The sequence below is a fragment of the Carex rostrata genome, chromosome 17, assembly GCF_964058835.1.
Source record: "Carex rostrata chromosome 17, lpCarRost1.2, whole genome shotgun sequence".
Classification (NCBI taxonomy): domain Eukaryota; kingdom Viridiplantae; phylum Streptophyta; class Magnoliopsida; order Poales; family Cyperaceae; genus Carex; species Carex rostrata.
The window spans coordinates 4,226,906-4,251,222 of record NC_135934.1 but is presented as its reverse complement, the minus strand read 5'-3'; the positions used below and the strand labels follow the sequence as shown (position 1 = coordinate 4,251,222).

At 32.9% G+C, this 24,317-nt stretch overlaps 3 protein-coding genes across 11 annotated transcripts; 2 read left to right on the top strand and 1 right to left on the bottom strand.

Annotated features, from left to right (window-relative positions):
• Positions 1-3,790: 3,790 nt before the first annotated feature.
• Positions 3,791-9,211, bottom strand: LOC144568232 (uncharacterized). Of its 9 annotated transcripts, none has more exons than XM_078318502.1 (14): positions 9,065-9,211; positions 8,947-8,995; positions 8,443-8,587; positions 7,491-7,612; positions 7,306-7,343; positions 7,136-7,215; positions 6,916-6,986; positions 6,357-6,627; positions 6,057-6,169; positions 5,908-5,973; positions 5,588-5,678; positions 5,299-5,366; positions 5,146-5,183; positions 3,791-4,111 (listed from the first exon to the last, which is right to left on the bottom strand). In XM_078318502.1, the coding sequence occupies exons 1-14, from the start codon at positions 9,097-9,099 to the stop codon at positions 3,928-3,930; spliced, it is 1,371 nt and encodes a 456-aa protein (XP_078174628.1). In that variant the 5' UTR covers positions 9,100-9,211; the 3' UTR covers positions 3,791-3,927. The 9 variants fall into 9 exon arrangements, with proteins under 9 accessions (XP_078174628.1, XP_078174629.1, XP_078174630.1 ...); XM_078318503.1 differs by having other exon boundaries at positions 6,916-6,983; XM_078318504.1 differs by having other exon boundaries at positions 8,947-8,992.
• Positions 9,212-20,257: 11,046 nt separating this feature from the next.
• On the top strand, positions 20,258-21,277 carry LOC144568540 (putative invertase inhibitor). The gene is made up of 2 exons (XM_078318904.1): positions 20,258-20,599; positions 20,870-21,277. Exons 1-2 carry the CDS (start codon positions 20,300-20,302, stop codon positions 21,092-21,094), a joined length of 525 nt encoding a protein of 174 aa, XP_078175030.1. The 5' UTR covers positions 20,258-20,299; the 3' UTR covers positions 21,095-21,277.
• A 1,753-nt stretch (positions 21,278-23,030) lies between these two features.
• LOC144568296 (basic blue protein-like) lies at positions 23,031-23,838 on the top strand. Its single transcript, XM_078318593.1, has 2 exons — positions 23,031-23,263; positions 23,342-23,838. The coding sequence occupies exons 1-2, from the start codon at positions 23,080-23,082 to the stop codon at positions 23,689-23,691; spliced, it is 534 nt and encodes a 177-aa protein (XP_078174719.1). The 5' UTR covers positions 23,031-23,079; the 3' UTR covers positions 23,692-23,838.
• Positions 23,839-24,317: the final 479 nt, after the last annotated feature.

The window sequence follows — 24,317 nt, the reverse complement described above, 5'->3', positions numbered from 1 at the left end:
AATTGTTTTTTTATATTAATAAAAATTTCGGATTTCTCGGCCTTGATATTTCGTAAAAGAATTACAATTTGTTTAGAAGAAGTTATGGCGTATCAATCTTAGTTTCATATAAATTTTCAATATAACACTAATGCCTTGGTTTTAATCTGATATTTTTGCTAATATGTTTATTTAAATAACTTCTCCTAACGTATCAGATTAGTTTGTACGAAATTTTTATAATTATCGTTGCATCTTCACTGTCAATTCAATTATGTTTAGTTAGTTTTATTTTTATTTCTAGTATAATATTGAACTTTTTTATTTTTCATAAATTTTAAATGAGAGGCTGAAATGCCCCATTGCTTCATGTCGCAATCGTACCTCAACATTTTTATCTTTGATTTCAAAGTCTAAATAAAATATTTGAATCGTTCGACATGATATCCACATTAAATGTTCTTAGAGATTAAATTTTATATTTTTTGAAAAAAAAATTTTATATTTTTTGAAAAAAAAATTTTATATTTTTTGAAAAAAAAATTTTATATTTTTTGAAAAAAAAATTTTCTATTTTTTAAGATAGATACAAAATCACTATTTTTTAATTTTGTGGTTTTTAGCTGTTATAGAGGAATTCAGTACTGAGATACTGAAGTTTGTATATAATGATTACTCTCTATTTATATTAATGCACTTCTTTAATAGTCACTACCAAAATTAAAAAAAAAAAATTCTCGACCCACCAAACAAAATCAGTGCCTTTTTTTTAATAATCATTCACTTTGTCGTTACATTAAAATTTTATATTAACAAATTAATACATAACACTATTAATATTCAGTATAAAATCAAACGGTCAAAATATAAAGATTTATGAGTTAATGTTAATGCATTAATTTTCATTAATATTTTATCGTTTCACTTTATATTAAATGAATTCAAAACTTAAATTTTTTTACATGTAAACGTATTAGTGAAATTTATATTTTTCAACAGTTTAAATTTGTTATTTGAAGTCTATTTGATAGATTCTATAAGCAATAGCACATCAACCAAACCCTTTATAATAACTTGTAAAATATTATTGAATGATTTTTTCCATCCTCAATAAGCAAATTCAACCTTGTTTAGTATTTATGAGTCTATGTCATATGACCAATCTTTTATTTTATCCTCTAATTTTGCACGTAGATATCGCCTTTTTAAGTGCTCCTTTTTTCAAAGCAACATTGTTTTGGAAATTATTTATTGGCAAATTACTCTCCTTAGAGTAGAACTAGGGTGCTCTTAAGCTCACTAAAGTTTTGGTGAGCTTAACTCTAAAACTCATAAAATCAATTTCAAATGACGAATTCGAACCGTTGAAATCCGCCTACCTTACGTGTGATGCATCTACATATGAAATTAGTATAAAGTCAAGCGATCAAAAAACATTCAAAAATGAATACACTAAAATTAATTTATTAACTTCATTTGCTTTTCAGATTTTGACTGTTCAATTAATTCATATTTTTTTGAAAACTTTTATTGCCATCAACTTTTAGTTTTCTTTTCTTTTGATAAAAATAGTTGAAAATTTTGAATTACGACAAACTTTGCAAACGCTAAGGCTTCAAGCCTTCAAGTATGGATATTTATTTTTAACTTGCGAAGGATGAAATTACCCCCTTTTGAAATAGTGGGTGACTAGTTGCTTCCACCTCCAAATTATTTTGGGCCGTGCTATTGAATTTGCAATCATCAGGCGGTCTAAAATCTCTCTCCTCATGGAAGAATCTCTCTCCTCTTTACAAATATTAGTATGATTGATATTTTAAAGAAAGTAAATTAGTGAAGCGGTCAATACACTCCTACTAGGATGACATTATTCCTTTTCCAATTATCACTATCAAAAGCTAACGTTAGACACACCACAGCTATATTACCACTATTTAGTATTCTACATTTTCTATTTTCCAATTACCACTATCTAGAATTCTACCTTTTTTATTTTTTTGATATGTAGCTAACTAAGCTTTCTATATTAGGTTACATGTACTTGAATGAAAGTGTCAAGTTAGTTGACAACTCTTCTTCTTCAGTCTCCACAGAAACCTCCATTAAGCGTTGTAACGCTCTTATGATACTCTGTAAATGAAAATCTTAATTAAAAGATTGACCTTAGTAAATTAAATCAATAGAAGGGTGAAAAGTAGTACAAATTACAATTGTCAAACATATTGAATAAAAAAAAAAATTATACTTCTTTCCAAGTGATAACTTCTAATATTTTTGGTTCTTTGTTTTCATTTCTTTTGTCAATTTACCACCTTAATCCAAAATTCATTGCTTAAGTTTGAAAATATGATGTAATTTTAGATAAAGTTGGTATTCATAAGTCATTACAAGCACAACATTGTTAGAGTTTCTAAGGAGAAACCCTGATGCAAGCACAAAATATGTTAATACTATTCAATATGCATGAAGAAGACAAATCAGTTTTAAAAACTAGTTGAGCTCATAATGTGATATCTCGTAATCATATCTACTTTCCGACCCATATTTTGTACCAAAACCTGTGTTTAGAACCATTAAATCGGTTGTAATTCATTGAATATCTATAGAATATGGTACTGCTGCAAGTTTGTTCTTATTTTACAGGAATCGGGCGAAATCGAGGAAAAATTTGGAATTAAGTTTTTACACGGGTCATACAGCATTCTACGTGGACCGTACAACCCTCTGCCCGACCACAGACACGACCAGGACACCTGATGCTGAAATTTCAGGAGCTGAACTTAAAACAGTCATAGATTTTGACTCGTAACTCCGTTTTTGGAAATTCTGGATCTGTTTTGACCACTTTCCGGCTCGTACAAAATCCTGCCCGGGCCGTACCAAACAAATTCTGAAACAGATCCAGAATTTGGAAACAAGGTCTAATGAAGGAAGGTCAGCCAGAGATGGATATAGACGGGATTTCTTACACCTGAGAGCTAATTCTGGGAGTAGAGAAGCATTCCTAGGGTTTTAGATTGGTGGCTATTGCTTGGAGACAAAGTTGAGAAGCAAAAGACGCGAGTTTTGTTGTGGATCTTCTTCATCTTTTGGATTTTATCATGATTTCTCTTTACTTTATCTGTGTTATTTGTTTCAGAACCATGTTTGAGTAGATTTCTTAGTTTCTAGGGTTAAGATGTAATCGAATGTTTTGTTTTGCATTTTGGATATTGGAATTTTTGTGTTGAAATTTGTGTTTGATTTTAATTGCTTAGCATAAATTGTTTGATTATTATTGGTTTGCCAATAGATGAATGACCACGTCTGTAGCGCATTACAAACTTTATAATCTCTCGACCAAATTAAGTACATGAGGTAGAATTAGTGACCCGAAAGGTAAAACCATTTACTAAATTAGACAAATGATAAATCCATTCCATTACTTAATTCCACATACGAGTTTGATATTGTCACATGGTTCCTCGACAACTCACCCATTCTTGAGAAGCTCACATTATAAAATCCTAAACGAGTTCTCTCAGTGCAAGAAACTTAAGCGAGTTGAGATAAAATTTTGCAAGAATCTCTTCGGTGACCGCAATTTCAAAGAGGCATTGCTTCAAGACATGACAAGTATCTTGAATTTGTATTAATTTCAGCGTGTACTATGCAAATGCAAGCTATGATTAGACTTTCGTTTTTATTTTCTTAAAGAAACTTGTTATTCCTTTTCATTGTCTCTTAATTTCATGTGTTGTGCCTGGTTTAAATATCACTTGTAACATTTTTGTGCTACAAATATCATTGGCCGAGAAGAAAAACTTGCAAATTAAATGATAATATACAAAAGTTGCCAACATTAAAAGCTGCATTTTAATTTTTAAGAGAATAACTGTCACTAAACACAAGCACTTGCTATAGAGATAAGTTGATAATAGTTTATATATCATATTATTTGTTACACCACTATATGGTAGGCACCTTGGCTGGCAACGTAATGGAAGAACAACAATGGTAATACCCACTCTCATCAAATTTGAACCTCTGGGATAGATGAATCTCACTGATCGGGTATTCTCCCCACTCCTCTGACCCGTATTCATCAAATATGCGCCGTGCATCAAAGGAATCATTCCACCTTTTCCTTTTACTGTAAAACATAACACGAGTAATTAATAGCTCAAGGGAGGTCTAATTTTGGAATTGACTGCATATGGCTTTATGGTGTTTATATTGATACTCTAAGATGACAAATACAATGGCTTGGTTAATACTGGCTTCAACAGCTTGCAATTCCTGTAATAGGAATTTGAGTGCTTGTGTAATTTTGGTCTGGTTATTTTAGTGTCAATGTCCTTTTGGATTCAATGGGTCATTCTGGATTTGGTTCAATTTCGGTCCAACAGGTCTGAGAATAAAATTGATTTCAAGATGTAATTAATATTTGGTCCCTGCTTATTGTTCAGGGGAATTTTGCCTTCGGCTTGCTAACTAATGCTATCGCGACATGTCACCCCTGCACCTTCGTCCATAAGTGTGGACATTGTACATATTTTTTGTATACGGTTCACCTGTTTGTGGAACAGCATGGTTGGTTGGTGATAGTGTGGGAAAAATGGCACGGCGGAGCCGGCTCCGTCACGGAACAGCACGGTTACAGCACGGCACGTGTTACTATTCCATGCTGTGACTTGTGTGTCGCGTGCCGTGACCACTCCTTGACATTTTGGTCACGGCACGACACGTAATCACACGAGTCACGTATAATTAGGACCGTTAGGTCTTAATCAAATGGTGAAACATGAATAAACTAACTTAAATTATGAAAAATAGTTAAACATGACCGGTTACATTTGGACATGGCACGCGAGTCGCGTGCCATGACCATTCGTGTGCCGTGACGTTTTTTCCACACTAGTTGATGAGCATGACGCAAAATTTCCACGAGCAAGTAAAATCATTCCCGTAATATATAATGGGTAAAAAAATGTCAGATTTTCAGGTCAGAAGGACTTGACCTATACATTCAGTGTGGTTTTGGTTATTGTTGTATCAGTTTTACAGCTCTATAATTTATTGTAAATCTGGTCAGGTTTCAAGCAGCTCGGATCAGATTTTCTAATAATATGGACCTGTTATAATACAGGTACAGTAAGGAAAAATAATATGAAAAGGTTATTGTACCTCTTTCTGTGCCTAACATTCATCAGAGTGGCATGAAGCTTCAATAGAAGAAGAAAAATCAGAAACTTTGAAGGACAACAAGTATTTTTAAGAAAACTAAAGTATTTATAAGATTCAATTTTGAATAGTTAGTGCTTTGTATAGAAGTCTTACTTTAAGAGTTTGCTGTGCATCCTTGTCAACTATAAGACCTGACTCAACAAATGCATCTCTGATCACCTCTATTTAAAATTCATCAAGTTAAGAGAAAACCATTTACAATTAAATAAACTCACCAATGAGTGCAGCATTGTAACCAAATTAAAGAAATAAAGTACCAACTATGCAATGATGCCATCAAAGCAAAGAGAAAAGCAGTCCCCGCACCCCCCACCCCCAATAGAAGTAAGAAAACGATATTTTTATAAGATAAAAAAAATTTAAAGAGCATGAAATAGGATACGACAGGCTCGAACTAAGCGACCCTCTTCGCCAACCTCAAAAACAGGGGCATATAACACCCGAGCCTTAGCCGGTGAACCTTTCATGCAAGTCTGCAGTATTAAAGTAACTCTGAAACTTTATGTAAAAGGTACAATAAAATAAAATAAAATAAATCTAAATGTACAAAAACTATGCAAAAACTGAAACGGAATAAATACTTAAAACTTGTCTGGCAAGATCTCGGTACAAGATAGCTACATTAAATGGATCAAATGGTAATTAGCCACTGGAAAATGCTATGTTCTTATTAAAATTAGGATTGCAAAAAGGGAAACTCACCAGACCTTTGAGCTGTATAGATATAGGTCTATTTTCAAGTGCATCCATTACTTTTGAAGATATCCTCTGTTTTCAATAGATGGAAATTCCTTTTAAGCCCAGAGAGATTCAAATATAAAATACAATAAATTAGATTCAATAGCATTTACCTGTAGGATATCAGAAGCGGTGGCAACACGGTCTTTATTCCATAACTTTAGCATGAGAACGGTTAAGTGAAATGTTTTTGGTTTAATAAATATTGATTTATCTATGCCCAAACCTGCAATTTATTTAAAGACAGTCCAAATTAATTAATCAACACTAGCAAAATAAACCTATGTTATCCTTGAATAAAAGACACAAGTGCCTACTGCTAAAACAAGAAGGTACCATCAGGGCAGGACTTATACCAGTTGATACCAAACATAAAATATACTGTAATATAGCTAAAATTAAAGATCCTTTACCTGATAAAATTCTTGACTTGGAGCCTGAACCGACCGCTCTCTCAGCAATCTCAACCCTCACTTGGTCCTTTTTCTCTTCGACCTCCAGCTGGACAGAAACGCTTTGGCTCTCCGATTTGTCCCCAGAATCATCTGTTTCACCTGAATCACCCTCTGCAATTTCTCCCAGAATTGTGCTTTGAAACATGACTAGCTTTTGGACAAGATCAGAATGTAAAGCCAATGGAAGAGAGATAAAGTGCGAGTAGTCAAGCATTCGACTTTGTACTGCCTAGTAAAAATAAAAAAAGTTAATTAGCTCACTTTTAATACATTACTTCTATTTGAGCATGTGTGCACATCTGGATCACCTTTACATTTACAAGCTGTATTTAGTGCATTGAGCTGACTCAATAATAAAATGATGGTACTCTGGACATGTTGGGAACCTCGACTTGGCAATTCAACAACAAAAGATAAAAAATTAAATAAAAACTGAGTACCAAAAACATATGATAATTACGTAAAGGTGATAAATTCTCTAAAACATAAGACAATTTACAATGAAAGGCAAATTTACCTCCTCGAGCACTTGTTTGATCCTTTCAGATGCTTTAGTCAAGTTCTCAACTTTGCTTCCTTCAATAACTGCTAAGGTAAACCAAAAGAAACACTATCCATGAAACTTAGCACACTAATAACATTTTATAATATGTGACCAGGTAGCACATACTTCCACTGCCGTTAGTAAATTATTTGGTATGGATTGCCAAAATAATATAAATAATTAACTTATATACCAAGAGAAGTCTCCACTTTAGACGAAGGAAATATGAGTTTGACTTGTAGCTCTTCTTCAATTTGCTTCTGAACAGATCCACTAGAATAGAAAACTAGATATAAGACTAGAAGAACAAAGTTGGTAAGAAAAAGCACTAACAACAAGAATAGGGAATAAAATGTATCGTACCCCTTTCCTTTTACAAAACGTACTAAGGGAGTATCAACCTGGAAAAAGAAAAATAAAAGTTTAAATAAAGCAAAAAATCGTTTTGTTTCAATATACATACCTCCATAGTAATTGAGCACTTTCAAAATTTTGAATAAAGCAAAAAAGACATTTAAAAATCAATCAATTTGTTTCAATATACATACCTCCATAGTAATTGAGCACTTTTCATCTTTCACATTTGCCTCTGTAATTAAATCTTTTTTGCTACTTTCTGCAGTACTACTACTTGACTGTAGACAAACAGAATCATCTACCTCAAGCTTTTCTGTATGATTGAATTCAGGACTGGAATTAATTTGACATATTATAAACAAAGTTAAATCTCATATAATTTTCAAAAGTACCAGATTGATCAATGAATTTGTAAGGCTGATCTCAATTTCATCATTGTTATTTTCAATTTTGTTTCCAATTTTCTTTTTCTTCCCTTGTTCTCCTGCACTTTCTTTTCTTTATGAAAGTTTTAGTTCCCTAAACTAGTTTTATGCTATGATAATCAAGGCGTCATTCACGAGAAATCATTGTTTTAATCGAAAATAAACTCATTCATTTTTTAAATTGAACCCAACATATTCCTATAGTCACAGATTGTACCCACAGTTGCCATCACATTGACTTACTCCAAACTTTAGAGTTAACCCCTACTAGTAGTAAACCATCATTTTTACAAAATAAAAAAGCAAGCCAAAACCAAACAGTGGAGGATTCATAAGATAGATGCATGTTTTAGTATACTAGTCCAAAAGCAAATGCTTTGATCAAAATGAGATATGATTTAGTCTTTTTTTCATTAATTTTTTTTTATTACTGATGGGAGCTATTTATATACAACCCAAAAGTGTCTAATTCTTTTTTCCAAGCCAGGTCACATATTGGGTCTGATAAGTAGAAACTCCCCCCCTCCCTCCCCCCACCCACACACACAAAAAATAAATAAATAAACACCCCTCTTACTACCTTCTCTTTTTTTCGACACCGCTCAGCTGCTGGCAATGTAAGAGCTTGACTGGTATATACCCCCTCTTACAAAAATAAATAAATAAACACCCTTCTTACATAACTGGTATGGTTATCTAACATAAGTACGTAACAAACCTTCACTGGAAACTGCTTCAGTAGAAATGGGCTTCCATACTTGCTTAAAGGTTCTATGCCTTCTCTTTGGGCTTGTCTGATTAGAATCACTTTTAGCCACATTCATTGTTGTAACAGACCTCAAATTTGCTCGACTGTTTGTCCCCTACAATATACAACACTCAATCTCCAAATCAAAAGGATTTGACAAGGGAATGAATAATAAACTATCACTCACTATAAAGTATAAACCTGCTCACCTGCTGCTATAATCTTTCAAAACAATCATGCAGCTTTAAATTACTTACAATAGAAGGTATTAAGCTAAACCCCAATAAACCCATGCACCAAATTGCCTTGTTATTGTGATACTATGACCAAATCTAAAACCCTAAATTTGAAAATCAACCTCAATTGAGCGATTAAAGGAAGCATGTGCTGCAAAACCCTTGAAAACCTCAATTGAGCAATTAAACAACTAGCCTCAAATAAAATCAATATAATATTAAGAAACAAAGCTAAAACCTGAAAAGTTCGCAGAGCATACGAAACTCTAGGAAGACGATCAATCCTACTTTTGGGATTCAAATGTCAGAACCTCACAAGCCATTACAGCAGAAATTTGCTTTGAAAACAATGTTACCTTAAGAAAAGAGCTCTACAACTAGAAGCGATCATCTGATTGAATGATTTGTCAAGCGGAGAGGAAATGTAGAGCGCTTGCTTGAGCGATCAATTTTGCCCCTACTGTTCGCCTCTTCCTTCCCGCGAGATAAGAGACTGTTGTGTTTGTGTGTCGTCACTCGTCACTGGTCGGGTTTGTCGCAGAATTTTGCAAGAAATGTCAATCCGATCCATGATGGAATGCACGGGACTCCTTCAATATTCGTGCCAAAGCAGATCCGACGGTCCTGATCTAAACTCAAAATTAGAGTTACTGAATTCTTATTTCACTGCAGATGTCTTGATTACCTGTCATTAAATTCCTTTTTTTTATTGCATCCTATCAATTTCACTCGAAATAAATTTAATTAAATATATTTATTTTCACGAAAAAAATATTTTTTTGTTTAAATTAATTATTTTAACAAGAAAAATAATCTTTAAATAAAAATAAAAAAACATAAAGCACACCTTATTTTTCTTCAGCGGCCTAATTTTATTATTTATGTAAAATATTTATTTGTTCAATTTGAAAAGTATAAACATATTTTACGCAACATAACTTCTTGTAAAGCATCTACAGCTTTTTTTTTTTTTTTGCTTTTTTTTAAAATCGAGTAACGGGGTTCAAGCCATCAAAGATTTTTTATTTCAATCTTTGTAACAAAAAAAATTTCTCCATTTAAATTTCAAACTCATGACTTCTCACATTAAGATACATGTGTCTTTATATATTCTAATTTTTTTATTAATCTGAATGCACTTCAACTGATTAAATCACCACATAAAATCTATAATGTAAAGAAATAAAATTATTGATTTGGTTTCTTACATTATAGATTTTTTATAATTAAAATTTGACACTGCATATATTTTTTAAAGAATCAAATCATTAATTCGGTTCATACAAAATGTCTAAAAAAAGCAAATCAACTATTCAATTGTACGCTATTTTCGAAATAATATTTAGTGAAAATGATTAGTATCTGAAGCAGGCTTTGTAGGCCCAATTAATACCACTGAAGCCCAAAAATGGTGCCAGCCCAACAAAATGGATTGAATTTAATTGACCGTTGATAGCTCATCAATAGTTGGTAATTAGAATATATGTCTAACAGTTGTTAAAAAATATACAGAGAGATCTTTTTCGGCTGTAATTAGGGGTGCACAAAAAATTCGAGATTCGTGATTCGATTCGAGTTCGATTCGAAAAAAGTTCGAAAAAAATTCGATTCGAAAGTAATTCGGTTCGAAATTAATTCAAACCGGTTCGATTCGAAATTAATTCAATTCGAATTCGAACAGGGGATGATTCGATTCGATAGGTTCGCGAATCTCTTAAGGTTCGAATCTCCGATATTAATCTGAACCGTCCATTTAATTTACGCTTGTTATCTGTTATTTCTCCCTCTCGCTCGCACTCTCACAGGCGACCTAACCTAGCCGACTTTCTTTTCTCTCTCCTCTCGCGAAGCTCTCTCCTCTGACTGGCGCTTCTCTCTTCTCCTCTGTTATTCACTAACTGCGGTTACACCTCTCTGTTGCGAAGCTGCTGGTTACGTTAGGTTTTTTGTAATTTTGAGCCAGAAAAATCTATTGATCTTAATTTGTGCTACTGATAAGTTTTTCTGATTTCTGAAATGAAACGAGCACAAGTGCTTTTTATATAAAAAAAAAATTGATGCTTGCTTGGTTGACGGTACCAGTTTACTAGTTTACTAGTACATTCTCAGTTTCTGGTTGCAATTTCAATTTGATGCTTGCTTGGATGGTTGGGTAATAAAAATTAATTCACTAACTACTGTGTAATCTCTGTGTTATTTCATATCTCTGTTATTGTACTGTGTAATCAAATTGTTGAAAATTGGTTATCTTAACTGAAAATGACTGAAAATCTGTCTCAATTTCGAACTATTTCGAATTCGAATCGAACCAGTTCGAATTAAACCGAACCGAATTCGAACTGGGTTTTTAGGTTTGAAATCATTTCAATTTCGAACCTAGTTCGATTCGAATTAATTTCGAATTCAAATTCGAACCTGGGCAAGTTCGGTTTGGTTCGGTTCGTTTGCAGGCCTAGCTGTAATTATCAAATAAATTTTGAGTTTTCATTTTTATTATTCTAACACTATAACCATCAAATAAATTGTGACACCAACACATGCACTCAGCTCAAAGCACATGGAGTTGACTACCAAAACAATTTTATTTCTCTTTTAAACAAACATGATGGGGGACATAAAAGCCCCATTTTGAGGCCATGGTTCTTTCATGTGTCCAAACATGTTACCTATATAAATTTGCTGATGAATTTTGAGTTATCTTTTTTATATATATATTATATATTCTAACAATATTGTAACAATCAAATTAATGGCGACACCAAACGCATCCACTAAGGTGCAAATGCTTGTGCATTTTGGGGTGTTCTGTTTGGCTTAAAATGCAATATATAACTTTGGTATGATAAAAGCTCAAAGCACATGGGGTTGAGTAGCAAAGTGCAAAACAGTTTGATTTCTCCTTTAAACAAACAAACATGATTAGAAAACCTAAACCCACAATTGGAGGCTATGATTCTTTCAATATTTGCTCAATGCTACTTTAATTTGTGATCAAACCATGAAAATATATACAAGTTTTAATGTTTTGTACAATGTAATTAACATAAAATATTTGCCATGACGCGACTCAGGCACGTGATATGGCGTGACAAAAATAATTTTTTTCCATCATGAATATATACCATATTCTACTTGAAAACCTCAGTGTTGTGTTGGCTTTTGATGACAATCGTCACTCTCAAATCAGGATGTAAAATAATTGTGAGGAGGTGTGCCTCACCTCCGATCTCTCTCCTCACTTCTCTATAATGAGGGGTTTCTCCCTCGTTCTGAAGCACAGCCTCAGCTTTTTATACAATGGTAGAAACATAATATATTTTATCTATTTTGATATTTAAATTTAAGATTTCGAATTATAAAATTCTAAAAATATAGACAAAGCGAAGTCACTAAAAGTGAATGTATTTTATCTCTTCTCTCTATATAAAAATAAGTTAATAGAACTGAGTAAAATTTGGTGAAGTCTTGAATATTTGAAATTCCGTTGAAAATAAACGTTGCATGATGACATAATATGTATGTGTTCTTGAACTAATTATTGAACTTATTCGTCATTTTCAAATATAATTTTTCTACTAAAAATCCAGCAATGTGTAGAAATTAGTAATATATACTTATTCTTTTTACAATGGAGAGCCAATAATTAGATATTCGCATCGCAATATATTTCATCATATGTTTGTGGTATGGAGTTCAGATCTCCTGTCTCCTGGGGTGCAGAAAATTTATGTCTCCAGAGTCACTGCGGTGTGGACCCAGTTACTGTTAAAGAGTTAAAATTAACTGGTTACTGTTTACTAGGGACTCACTTTGCAGTGACTTTAGGGACAGAAATTTCTTGCCCCCAGAGGATAGACGATTAGGTCTCTTGTGGTATGACGAATTGGGATGTCATCCACTTTTGTTTGGGTATGTATTGGTTGAGATGTGTGCCATGTCAGAAATTTGAACTCTCTTACCAATATAAATAATTGAAACCCTGGACTTATATGCTAATGCTCTGCAATACAGAGTTCGGATCTCCTAAAGTAACTCAATGTTTGAGTTTAGATCCAAACCGTCAGATTCGAATCAGACTGTCATATTAAAAGGGACCCGTGCGCTCTATTTTGGGCCGGATTGGCCCAAATTTGAATCAGACGGTCCGGATCTAAACTAAGAAATTGGGTTACTTTAGGGGATCCGGACCCTGCAATACAGTTAAATCTTACTTTCATATTTTTGTCTTTACACTGAAAAACAAACAGGGGGGTGGATCATCAATGTGACACAAGTATTTTTGCAACAGCTGATGCACAAGTTTGACCGGTTAAGAAAAAAAAAATGAAACTGATCCCAGTTAGGGGCTGCAGACTGGTTGTGCGGTTCCGGATAATTGATTCCGCCTATTGGATCTGTGATCGGATATTTTTCGAATTCTCTCGAAATTTAGTTCTTTTTTTATTATGATATTTAAAAAAAAAATCGGGATAATATAAGTTGGCCTATTGTAATTTATGAAGTAAATAACATATTTTATTTCACGCTCATATTTTTATTTTTGAAGTCTAAAACGTTGATTCAAACAATTTAACATAATCTTCATAATACAAATATGACTGAAGACAAAATTTTATATTTTTTTGGAAACTTTTTATTTTTTTTAGAATTTTTTAAAATCGTTTTTTTTTTTGGGAAATTTTGGACTATAAAAAATAACAATTTTCAAAATTCTAAATAAATAATAAAAAAAATTTCAAAAAAATGTAAAAGTTGGTCTCCAAGCACAATACAATATAATATAGAGATCAATTTGATCAGTTCGAATCAACGTTTTGATAATATTATAAGTGATTAGACCATATTTAATATCAAATACTTCGGTGCCAATTCAATTCCAATTAAATTAAAACTCAATTAACTTTTTTTTAATTGATATAGTATACATAAACTATTCAAATTTTTTGTTTAAACAAAAACCAAAAGACTGACAATGTGGCAGTATTTAAAACAAAAATTGTTGCCAATTAAATTCGTCATTATGAATGAATTGCAAGGTTTGTTTCTTGTGACTGAACTAATAATCCCAACTCATCACATTTATGTGAACCACTTATTATATATATATTATCTAATTGCCGAGTAAAGCTAATATACACTTAAGTGTACCGTACACTTAACTTTATGACTGTCAGATTTCTTTAAAAGTCGTGCTATCACGACTTTTAAAGAAATCTGATGGTCCTAAGGTTAAGTGTACGGTACACTTGGTACACTTAAGTGTATTGTTCGCTTACAAAAGTATGCTACAAAGTTTCAGTACAATGATTAATTGTACCTTTTAAAACCTTGAGTTACTCTCGATTAAGGCTGCAAGTGCACAGCCCTGCTCGTATAGTAAATCAGGTATCGATCCACAGGGACGGTTTAATTCGATTCTAAATTCCTACAAATCCGAGCTAGGTACTAGAAGTGTGAAAAGTTGGGTTTGGTTTGTTTATATTTCCTAATTTCGAGTGACAATTCAATTAACAGTAAATGAAAGCAATTAAAGGTTTTGGTTTTGAACAATGATAAAAGGCGCTCCCAGGGTTTCAGGTTTCATCCCAAACTTTGCCTTCTCTGGACCTATCATGCGACTCGCATCATCTCTGATGCGGGTCGCTTGGCCCTCGAGCTGAGCTGACATGTGTTCGTATCTAAGTTGATTTCTTGTGCGAGGCTTCAACCTGAAGCTCTCACCTACTGGTATCTAACCTAAATTGATTGTCTGGTTTGCTAGAAGTATCCACAACCTTTCGATAATGGAAAGTTCACCTCTCGGCTACTATTGACCATAAATCTACTTCAAATACTAAATCTCAATTGCAAGAAACATCAAGACCAAATTACTAGAAGAGATGCTATAGACATCCAACAGTAGACAATCAAGAATCAATCAAGCAATCAAAATCAAGCAATCAATGAATACTCAAACAAAGAATCACACAAGTTCAAACTTAGATCAAAACAACATGCAACTCAAAGACAAAGTTTAGAGACTACATCCTAACCCTAGGAACTAAAGATCTACTCAAGCATGGTGAAAGAAAGCATAAAAGAGAGGAGAAGAGAAGAGATCATGATGAAGCTCGAAGATCCAAGGTGGATTGGAGAGGATCTTGCAATCTTCTCTTCTTCTCCAAGCGATCTCCAATCTCTCTCTTCTTTCTTGATCAACACTCCAATTCTTGAGGTTTTGAATCTTCAAATTCGGAACTCCCTCCCTGGTAGCAGGGGTGGTCTATTTATAGACATTTCAAAACAAGTGCTTCAATTCTGGGCCTTAATTGGGCCTTTGCTGTCTGCTCTGGAAGCTCGCGATGCGACCTGCATCAGGTCTGATGAGGGTCGCGTCAGATGTGATAATGGTCGCGTCAGATGTGATGAGGGTCGCATCAGATGTCTCAGAATTCAGTAACTTCCCTGATTTCGCCCGTTTTCTGCAAAATAAGAATGAAATCGCAGCAGTACCACATTCTATGGATATTCAATGTAAAATACGCGATTTGGTGGTTTAAAACGCAGATTTTGGTACAAGAATTGGTCGGAACAATAGATCAAATATGGAGATATCATGTATATTAGTTTTACTCCTAATTGCCTCAACCATCTTATTCATATAAAATACAGCTTATATTGATGAATAGAGTATATATTTACAAGCTGTTTTCTACTTGAAGATTTACCCTTAGAAAATTGCTATGGTGAATTTTGGAGCCTTTCTAGGAAAATTAAAGTATTTTTTTTTAAATATGAGAACATAACATGATGCATTTGAATGAATCAAGGAATAGTTCGGAATAGCAGCTATTGTTGGGTTCGGAAGAGCCGCTAACCCAACATTTCATAGGAATAGCGGAATAGCAGCTAACCCAAGCTATTCCTTTGTTGAGAATAGCGTTTTTTTCACCCAAATGTGTTGTGTTGAGAATAGCTCGCCAAGAATAGCAGCTATTCCTGAATTAGCGCTATTCCTATGTCACCCAAACGTACTGTTATTTCACCAAAACTAAGTTGATTCGGATTCGATCTCGGCACAATTTAATTGTTTTTCATTATTCTTGAATGATTAGCACACAAGTCCTAAAAAGAGGCTCTACTAGTTTATCATTATTTATGACGGTTAATTGCATTATTAAATTATGTTGTTGTTTTTTATGAAACTTTATTATGTTATTAATTTTCAAGTTGTTTATTTAGATTTTCAATATTATTATAATTATGTTAGATTTTCCAAGAGTTGATTAGAACTTCTAAATTCATTATGTGTTGTAATTCATAAGTTGTCTATTTAGTTTCTCTAACTTAATTATTATGTGATGGTTATATTATAAGAAGAGATGTATCTTCTACTTTAATTCTTTATAATATATGAAATATTTCTTATTTTTTTCTCTAGTGATTTCTCTCTTTTTAATCTAAATTCTCTATTTTATTGCTCAATATCTAACTAAATCAAACGAAACATGTACACGCGGAGTGGAATTAAAAAGCGATGTCGTGATTACCTATTTATAAATTACAGTTTTTACACTACAATGTGTGGGCCCTTAACTAGTCTGATTTAAATTAATTAACAATATAAATAGACATATATAAAAATATTATAATTATATTTTAATCAAATTTTAGGTACTATGTCTGATAATGTTGATGTGACAAAATATTTCCATTAATGTTTTGATGATTTATGAAAGCAACAATAGCTGCATAGAGTACCTCTGATGTGTTCTGATATGTGCTAAACTAATTATTTTTCCGAATTTTTCCAAATTATTCATAAAATTTATTAATTATTTTCAAACTATACCATAATGTTTTTGCCAAAAGTTTATAATTTTAATTTCAGAATTTTGTTATATTTATATGTGTATATCATATATCAAAATGAACAGTTTTTAAAAAAAAAAATTATATCCGTATTATATTTGAATTACAAATTTTTGGCATTTTTATTTTCACACTGATCCTGATTCAGTAGCTACTAAAATTGAAGGAAATAAATCTGCTGCGATCTAAAGTTCGGGAACAGTAACTCTGAAATTTCTCCTTTTCTGAATCCAACCGTCCAATTTTTATTGTACACGCATCTCGAAACAATTCGACAGTCGAATTCAGAAAAGCGGAGATTTCAGAATACTGTTCACACGTGAAAGATCGCAGCAAATTGGGATCCAAAATTTGAAATATGAACTTGAAAATTTGGTGGCTGAATTGGGTTAGGAATATTTTATAAAGTCAGTAATGCATGTACTGCGCCAGCTATAAAGTACATCCCACATTTTCCAAACCAAATAAACAAATGAAAGTTTGCAAAACCGGTTGCACAACATGAAAACCGTATGAAGAGAATTGGAAATCAGAACATTCGAGCACACTTGAGTGGAACAGGGGACCAGTTTAGTTTATGCCTAATTTTTCATCTGTAGCATTTATGAAAAATAAAATTAAACTTATAACATCAAATAGGCAAAAATTCAAAACATAGAACAAAGGATCTAGTTTTAGTGTGCATTTATCACCCTTTCTATTTTTTTTCTAAGAAAAAAAATGTTTTAGTATCGGTTTATTGTGCCATACGGTTCTTGCTACGAAAAAGTTGTTGGTTTATTGTGACATACGGTTCTTACTGGTTTAGAGTTATTAACAGTGATAAAAATACCAGTTTAGAGTATATTAACAGTGATTTATACCACATATTACTGTATACTTATTTATATATATATAATTTTTCATTTAAAATCCGCTTATATAAGTCCGCATAAATATCCGTATATGTAGTATGCAGTGGCTTGCCACATACCGCATATAAACAGAAGAGAAAATGTTTCTGTCCACTAGGTTTTGTCCACCATTTGTCCACAGCACTATCTACCAACAGACTTTCAACGACGCTTTCAAACTACCTTATTTAATAACTTTCCGATCTCTTTCTTTCTCCGTTCTTTTTTCTCTTCTCAATTTTTCCGATCAATCTCCTCTTTCATCAAATTCTCTGCTCCGATAAATCTACATCTCTTTTCTTTCGTTCATCAAAATTTATCTTCTGATCTGATAATAAGAGAAATCAAATCCAATGAACTCTCTCTCTCTTTTCATTTTGTTCTCTTCTAATCTACACCTGTACCTTCGCGTGTAACAAAATTATTAAAAACTCGAATCGAATCTGGAGAATCGATTCCAGGCGCGCAGTGAAAAAGGAGCGACTGGTCTCTGCTAATCCTGTGGAAGGTGAGCGATATTACTTGCATTCTCGTTAATCCGCTAATCCTGTGGAAGGTGAGCGACTGGTCTCCGCTAATCCGCTAATCCTGTGGAAGGTGCGCAAAATTGCAGTATTTCCTGTTGATAAAAGGAAAATTTTGGAGTCTAGTAGTTGGTGACAACGTGAGGGGATTTGTTCTTCAGGTCAACAGTAAAAATAATGCATTTAGATTGAAAAAATATATATAGTTTGCTGAATTTATGTTAGATTACTATATATTGAATATGGTTTTGTATTTGAATCATGCATCAAGCAGTGAAATGGCTGTTTCCAAATGCAAGAATATGTACTATTTTTTTTACAGTATTTTACAGTATTTCCTTGTTAATTTTACAGTATTCATCTTGTCATTTTACAGTATTCATCTTCTGGAAATCTGGAAGAAAGAGATGATAGAGAGGCGATATGGAGTATTGATCTGTTAATTTTATAGTATTGCCCCGTTAATTTTACAGTATTCATCTTGTCATTTTATAGTATTCATCTTGTGGAAATTTGGAGAAAAGAGATGATAGAAAGGCGATATGGAGTATTGATTTGTTAATTTTACAGTATTTATCTTGTAATTTGACAGTATTCATATTGTAATTTGACAGTATTCATCTTGTGAAAATCTGGAAGAAAAAGATGATAGAAAAACTTCTTACTCATCCGAACAATATTCAATTGAAAATTCTACTGTATACAAGATTGAATTTTACAGTATACAAGATTCAATTGTAAATTTTACTGTGTAGAAGATTCAATTTTACAGTATACAAGATTCAATTAAAAATTTTACTGTATACAAGATTCAATTTTACAGTATACAAGATTCAATTTTACAGTATACAATATTCAATTTTACAGTATACAATATTCAATTTTACAGTATACAATATTCAATTTTACAGTATACAATATTCAATTTTACAGTATACAAGATTCAACCCAGTGCTAATAACCGCTAATAACTAACTCTAACTGCCAATAACTTCCTATAACTATAATTTTCGAAAGTACAGTTTGAAAGTACATTTATTTTGTCCTGTTGTGCAAGTTGCAATCTTTTTCTAACTATCATGGGACCATTTCAAATAGTTGCTGGATGTTTTGTGATTAAGTGATATATTTTATGTGATATATTGTATAATTATACAGCATGTAGAAGTGATTTTACAGTATTCGCGCAAGTCAAAGCTGTGGACAAATGGTGGACAAAAGGCTGTGGACAATTAGACGCCTCCTAAACAGAATATTAAAACGCTGGTCCCAACTATGTATGTGCTATGTTTTGAGATATTACTAATTTGTTGGTATATGTTTAATTTTATATTATTAAATGGTATATATGAAAAAAAATATGCAGTTTATGGGAACAAAGTCTATTCACTTGAAAGTGCAGAGAACAGCATTTGGATGGATGTTGCTTTTGCACATACAGCTTTGCATCGCATAAACTTCAACAAAAGGAGAAAGAATACTTTCTGTTACCTTTTCTATTTTTTCTATTTAATTTTGACAGACTTGGATAACATATTTTTCTGAACACTAAACTTTAAGCACACTTCTGTCTTAAATAAAAGGAAGAAAATGAAAATTTAAGCATGCTCAGATCAGGCCACTGAGAATCCAGATTTTTCTATTGATTCTAATACGCTAGAATTATTGTACATAGAATGCCAATTTGTATTCATCTTTTTTTTTTTTTAGAAAACAATTGAACTACTTTTATTCAATTTTATAGATTTTTTTTTTTTTTTTTGTATTCATTTCAAACCATCCAAGTGAAATCAGGAGCAGAGGCAGACTTTCAAGTTATGAGGATCAAATTTCGGAATTTTCGTATGGGCATCAATCATATAATTTTTTTACAAAAATATGGGAGTCAATATTATTGTATTCGTAGTATTTACTCTAAATTATATAACAAAAACATATCAAAGTACATTTTTTTTTTAAAATGAATGGAGATCAATTCAATCATCATGAGTGGCTCCACCTCTGAAGTGAATGATCCGAATGCTAATTTGACGAGTTTTCTGCCACAATACAGTTATCTATCGGTCTGAATGATTGCTCATTAAAATAATATGAGTAGCAAATTTAGTTAGTTCAAAACTAAAGGATATTAACTAAGCATTACTTGTTAAACTTATTATTTAATTATCCACTTTTTTTTTTCTAAGAGAGCAAAAGTTGACATTTTAGGAAGATTCTACGTGAAAAGATTGTAGGGGAATCAAACCCACAATCACTAAATAACTAACCTTCTTTATCTTGTACTCAAGAGTCTCTGCCAAACCTGAAAACAAAGGAAACAACAATGAGAGCTTTCTGTTATTTCCTTCTCATTCCTCTATTCATACATCTATCTAATGCTTCAATTGTTGAAGACACATGCAAGAACATCTCTACCTCACGTCCGAACATTGCGTATGACTTTTGCGTAAATTCTTTCGAGTCGTATGAACATAGCCTTCTTGCGGCGGATCAACGCACTCTTGCTATAATCGCCTCTCGCTTGGCAAATTCAACTGCGGTGAAGACAGTGGTACGCATCCAAGAGTTGATGGAAGAGGAGAAGAACCAACCAAGAAGGAACCGGCTTGATTCGTGCATGGAGGTACACTTTTACATACATTTGAACACATACACACACATATTTTGAGAAAAATTTTAAGGTCTAGCAATTCAAATTTCAATATTTATAAAAAATATTTTATCTAAATTTCGAACATGTGATTTATGAAACAAGGTATATTGTTTTATATCACTAGACCAAAAGCTAATTTTCTTTAAAATAGTATTATCTTACATTCTATGCAAGAAATACCCCTAATTGAATATGTTGTATGAATCAATCATATACCAACTAGCTATTTTGAAATAACAGGAGTACTCGAATGCAATCGATGAATTGAACACTGCAGCAAGGGCGTTAAATGCCAGTCGCGATAGCGATGCGCAGACATTTTTAAGCGCAGCATTGGATGCGGCGAGTAATTGCGAGGATGCATTCGCCGAAGCAGAGGATTCATCTCCTTTAGAGGAAGAAGATGGAGAATATGGCCAATTGGCAGCAATTGCACTTGCCATTGTAGCAGCATTAAGAAGATGAATATTGTATGTTTATACTTTGATTTTCTCAGGAGAATCAAAATCTGACTTTAGCAAATCAGTCTCTGGTTGGATCACATTCCTCATTTGTTGTTCAGATATTTTCTCTAAGTTTGTACAATTAATAAAGCTTGTAGAGACATATATAGTTATATATTGATAGATACTATCATTATTGACCAAATATTATAGTCCAATTTTTTTTTTCCTGCTGTTTTTTTGTATTCCTCGAGTCATAATTATGTGTAATTTAACATATATATTATTGTAATTTAAAAGTTACTATATTAGTTAAGATCTTTCACTGAAGACGGAACAGTAATTTTGCACAAAATTTTGTTAGTCCTCTGAGCCTTTGGATTTATGCATGGAATTAAGGTGAAAGATAAATATGAAAAAACAAGAGGCTAATTAAGTTGTTTACAGGAAAACTTGAAAGAATTTATATATGTCGAAATTTTATTAAAATTGAAGGGAAAATGAGTCAATTTTTTTATTAAAATTTAAAGAATTTGTGTTTTTTCTACTTGTAAAGCTGATTAAGGATAGTAACAACTGGTTTTTCAATGAAATTTGAAATATGAATAGAAAAAATGATGCGCTCTTTGGGGAAGATGAATAGTTTGCAAAATTTGTGGGGTGAGGTCATTTTTTTTTTTTGAAATCCTATGTATATTATAGAAGATCTAAAATAACATAATAGAGAGATAATTTGGAGAAGAATTTCTTTTGTATATAACAGGAAGCGAGAATGTCTAAACTCTAGTTATATTCTTTACTCTGGTTAAAACCATGACTCACACAAATAGACAAAAGGAATAAAGAAGTCTTTAGAAGAATCAGAGAATTATGCTGTTATGCATTTGTAGCTAGCTGAGATTATTTGACTGACTTTGAGTTATTCTTTTGTGCTTCAATAGAAGATTTTTTCACTTTGTAGGTTACGAACTCATGACCTGTCACATGAGAGTCATGTGTCTTTGACACTAGATCAAAAATAACTTGTTGTGGGTGATGTTATTGATTGCAAAAAAAATAGCCTAAGCTCAAGTAGCGCATTGTTGATAGATTTTTTTTAGAATGACAAGTTTGTCCCTTTTGTTTTCTATTTCAGAAAATAGATAATTAAATATCACATTTAGATCTGAAAATGGATCCGGTAATATCCGTCCGGATTCGCTTATGATCTCAATACAAATAAACGGAGCGAATAATTTTACAGATCTGAAAATTTGTCAAATAAGAAGAAAAGATCCGAATTCAAAAATGAATATTTTAGATGATACGTACAAGATCACATCATTCATATCAAAAAATGTTTACAGGAAAATATAAATCATAACCAACTTAAAAAAAGAGCTTGGATATGCTCACTAAATAATACTCATAATTCTTTGATTAATATAGAAAACAGAAAAGAGCTGGGATCAAAACTTGAATTGAATTTGGGCTGAAATGGGAGATTCGGCCCATCTTCAATTTATAGGCCTCTGTTTTGTCGGCCCAAATATTAAACATAGATGATAGATCAGAATCATATGACCGTATTCCGTATATTTATACGAAATACAGGTCCGAACACAAGGCCCCAAATATTGGTCCACGACAGCTCATAAATAGACAATAGTTATGAGAAGCCCGTGGCCATACTGCCACTCTGCTGCCAGCTCCTTTTCGAAATTGCGGAGGGTCATTCTAGTCATTTCACCTCCCATGTAATTCATAAAGGTGGTATCTATCCATAGATTGGGTCCGTTTTACCTAAAGTAACCCAATATTTGATTTTAGATCTGGACCGTCAATTTGGATTCGGCCAAATCTGGATCCTTTATTCTATCAGCTTGATTTAAATCTAACGGTCCGGATCTAAACTTAAAAATTGGGTTACTTTAGGAGATCTGAACTCCCATAGATTAGTCCATCTCTATCACTTCACTTCACTCCCTTGTGCCACTGGACTCGCCTCGATCCTTTTGCAAACAATTAATGGCCATCTCGATGACTTCACACTACGCAGCCCTGCTCCTTCTCCTCCTCCTCCTCTTAGCTTGGCAACCCCACCACACCACCGCCACGGACCACATCGTCGGAGCCAATCATGGTTGGAACCCTAACATCAACTACTCATCTTGGTCCCACAATCAGACATTCTTCGTCGGAGATCTCATATGTATGTATTTATTTAATTTCTATAGTTCTAGCTAGCTAATTAAGTTCTAATTGTATCGATCCACATGCATTTATGCAGCATTCAGGTACCAAAAAAACACCTACAATGTGTTTGAGGTGAACAAAACGGGGTATGACAACTGCACCATGGATGGATATGCCGGCAATTGGACTTCCGGCAAAGACTTCATACCCTTGAACAAGTCCCAGAGGTATTATTTCATATGTAATGGGTTTTGTTTTGGGGGTATGAAAGTTTCTGTACTGGTACAACCTCTCCCTGCGAATGCCACAAATGCAGCATTGCGTGCACGAGGCTCTGCCTCCGGCGCTGTCAAATCTATGGCGGTACAAAGAGTCGGTGATATTATGATCATGGCGGCATCTTTGGTTATAGCAGCAGTTGTCACTGGAGTCGGACTGATGTAATTTCATTAATTTGTCTCCTCCTTATTAATTAAGAACTTTCTTATTCTTTTATTCCATTTAATTTGTCATTTCAAGAGACAATTGATTCATCAGCAAGATCGAGCATTAGTTGTAATTGCAATATTGAAACCGTAATCTAAGATCTTTATATTACATTTTGGGCTGGTACCAGTATGTACTTTGGATACATTCTATTTGCTGTTGATACATAGCAAATAGCATGTATTATTGATTGTATAAGGATATTGATGTCAGCACTCAGATGATTTTACATTTTAGATAAATTTCAACTTATTGATACTTTTATATAATCTATGTAGCCATCAAGAATGAAAATTTTCTTGAAAAAAGCGGAATTATTGCTTTGTTAGCTTTAATGCATATCGAAACTTTTATCGTATTAGAACAAAGTTGAAATGATGCGAAGTTCATTGTTTGCACAAAGTTCGACTAGTTCTATCTATTTGTGTAACTACAATATATATATATATTTGCTGGAGTTTTCTGGTACGGATCAGTGTTTTCTGGTACAGTCCAGTGTTTTCTGGTTCTGACAGTGGTCAGTGTATGCTTCAACTGGTAACTAGTAACTGGTTTTAGAGTTTCTGGTACGAATGCCGGTGCCG

What these genes read in the sequence shown, in the direction of transcription:
- LOC144568232 (XM_078318502.1), bottom strand. Translation starts at nt 9,099, where the DNA reads ATGATCGCTTCTAGTTGTAGAGCTCTTTTCTTAAG. An exon ending in TCAAACAAGTGCTCGAGGAG is followed by an intron (nt 6,628 to 6,915) that starts GTAAATTTGCCT and finishes TATTTTTACTAG; the next exon opens with GCAGTACAAAGTCGAATGCT. An exon ending in AATGTTAGGCACAGAAAGAG is followed by an intron (nt 4,112 to 5,145) that starts GTACAATAACCT and finishes TATGTTTTACAG; the next exon opens with TAAAAGGAAAAGGTGGAATG.
- LOC144568540 (XM_078318904.1), top strand. Translation starts at nt 20,300, where the DNA reads ATGAGAGCTTTCTGTTATTTCCTTCTCATTCCTCTATTCATACATCTA. An exon ending in GGCTTGATTCGTGCATGGAG is followed by an intron (nt 20,600 to 20,869) that starts GTACACTTTTAC and finishes TTGAAATAACAG; the next exon opens with GAGTACTCGAATGCAATCGA.
- LOC144568296 (XM_078318593.1), top strand. Translation starts at nt 23,080, where the DNA reads ATGGCCATCTCGATGACTTCACACTACGCAGCCCTGCTCCTTCTCCTC. An exon ending in CTTCGTCGGAGATCTCATAT is followed by an intron (nt 23,264 to 23,341) that starts GTATGTATTTAT and finishes GCATTTATGCAG; the next exon opens with CATTCAGGTACCAAAAAAAC.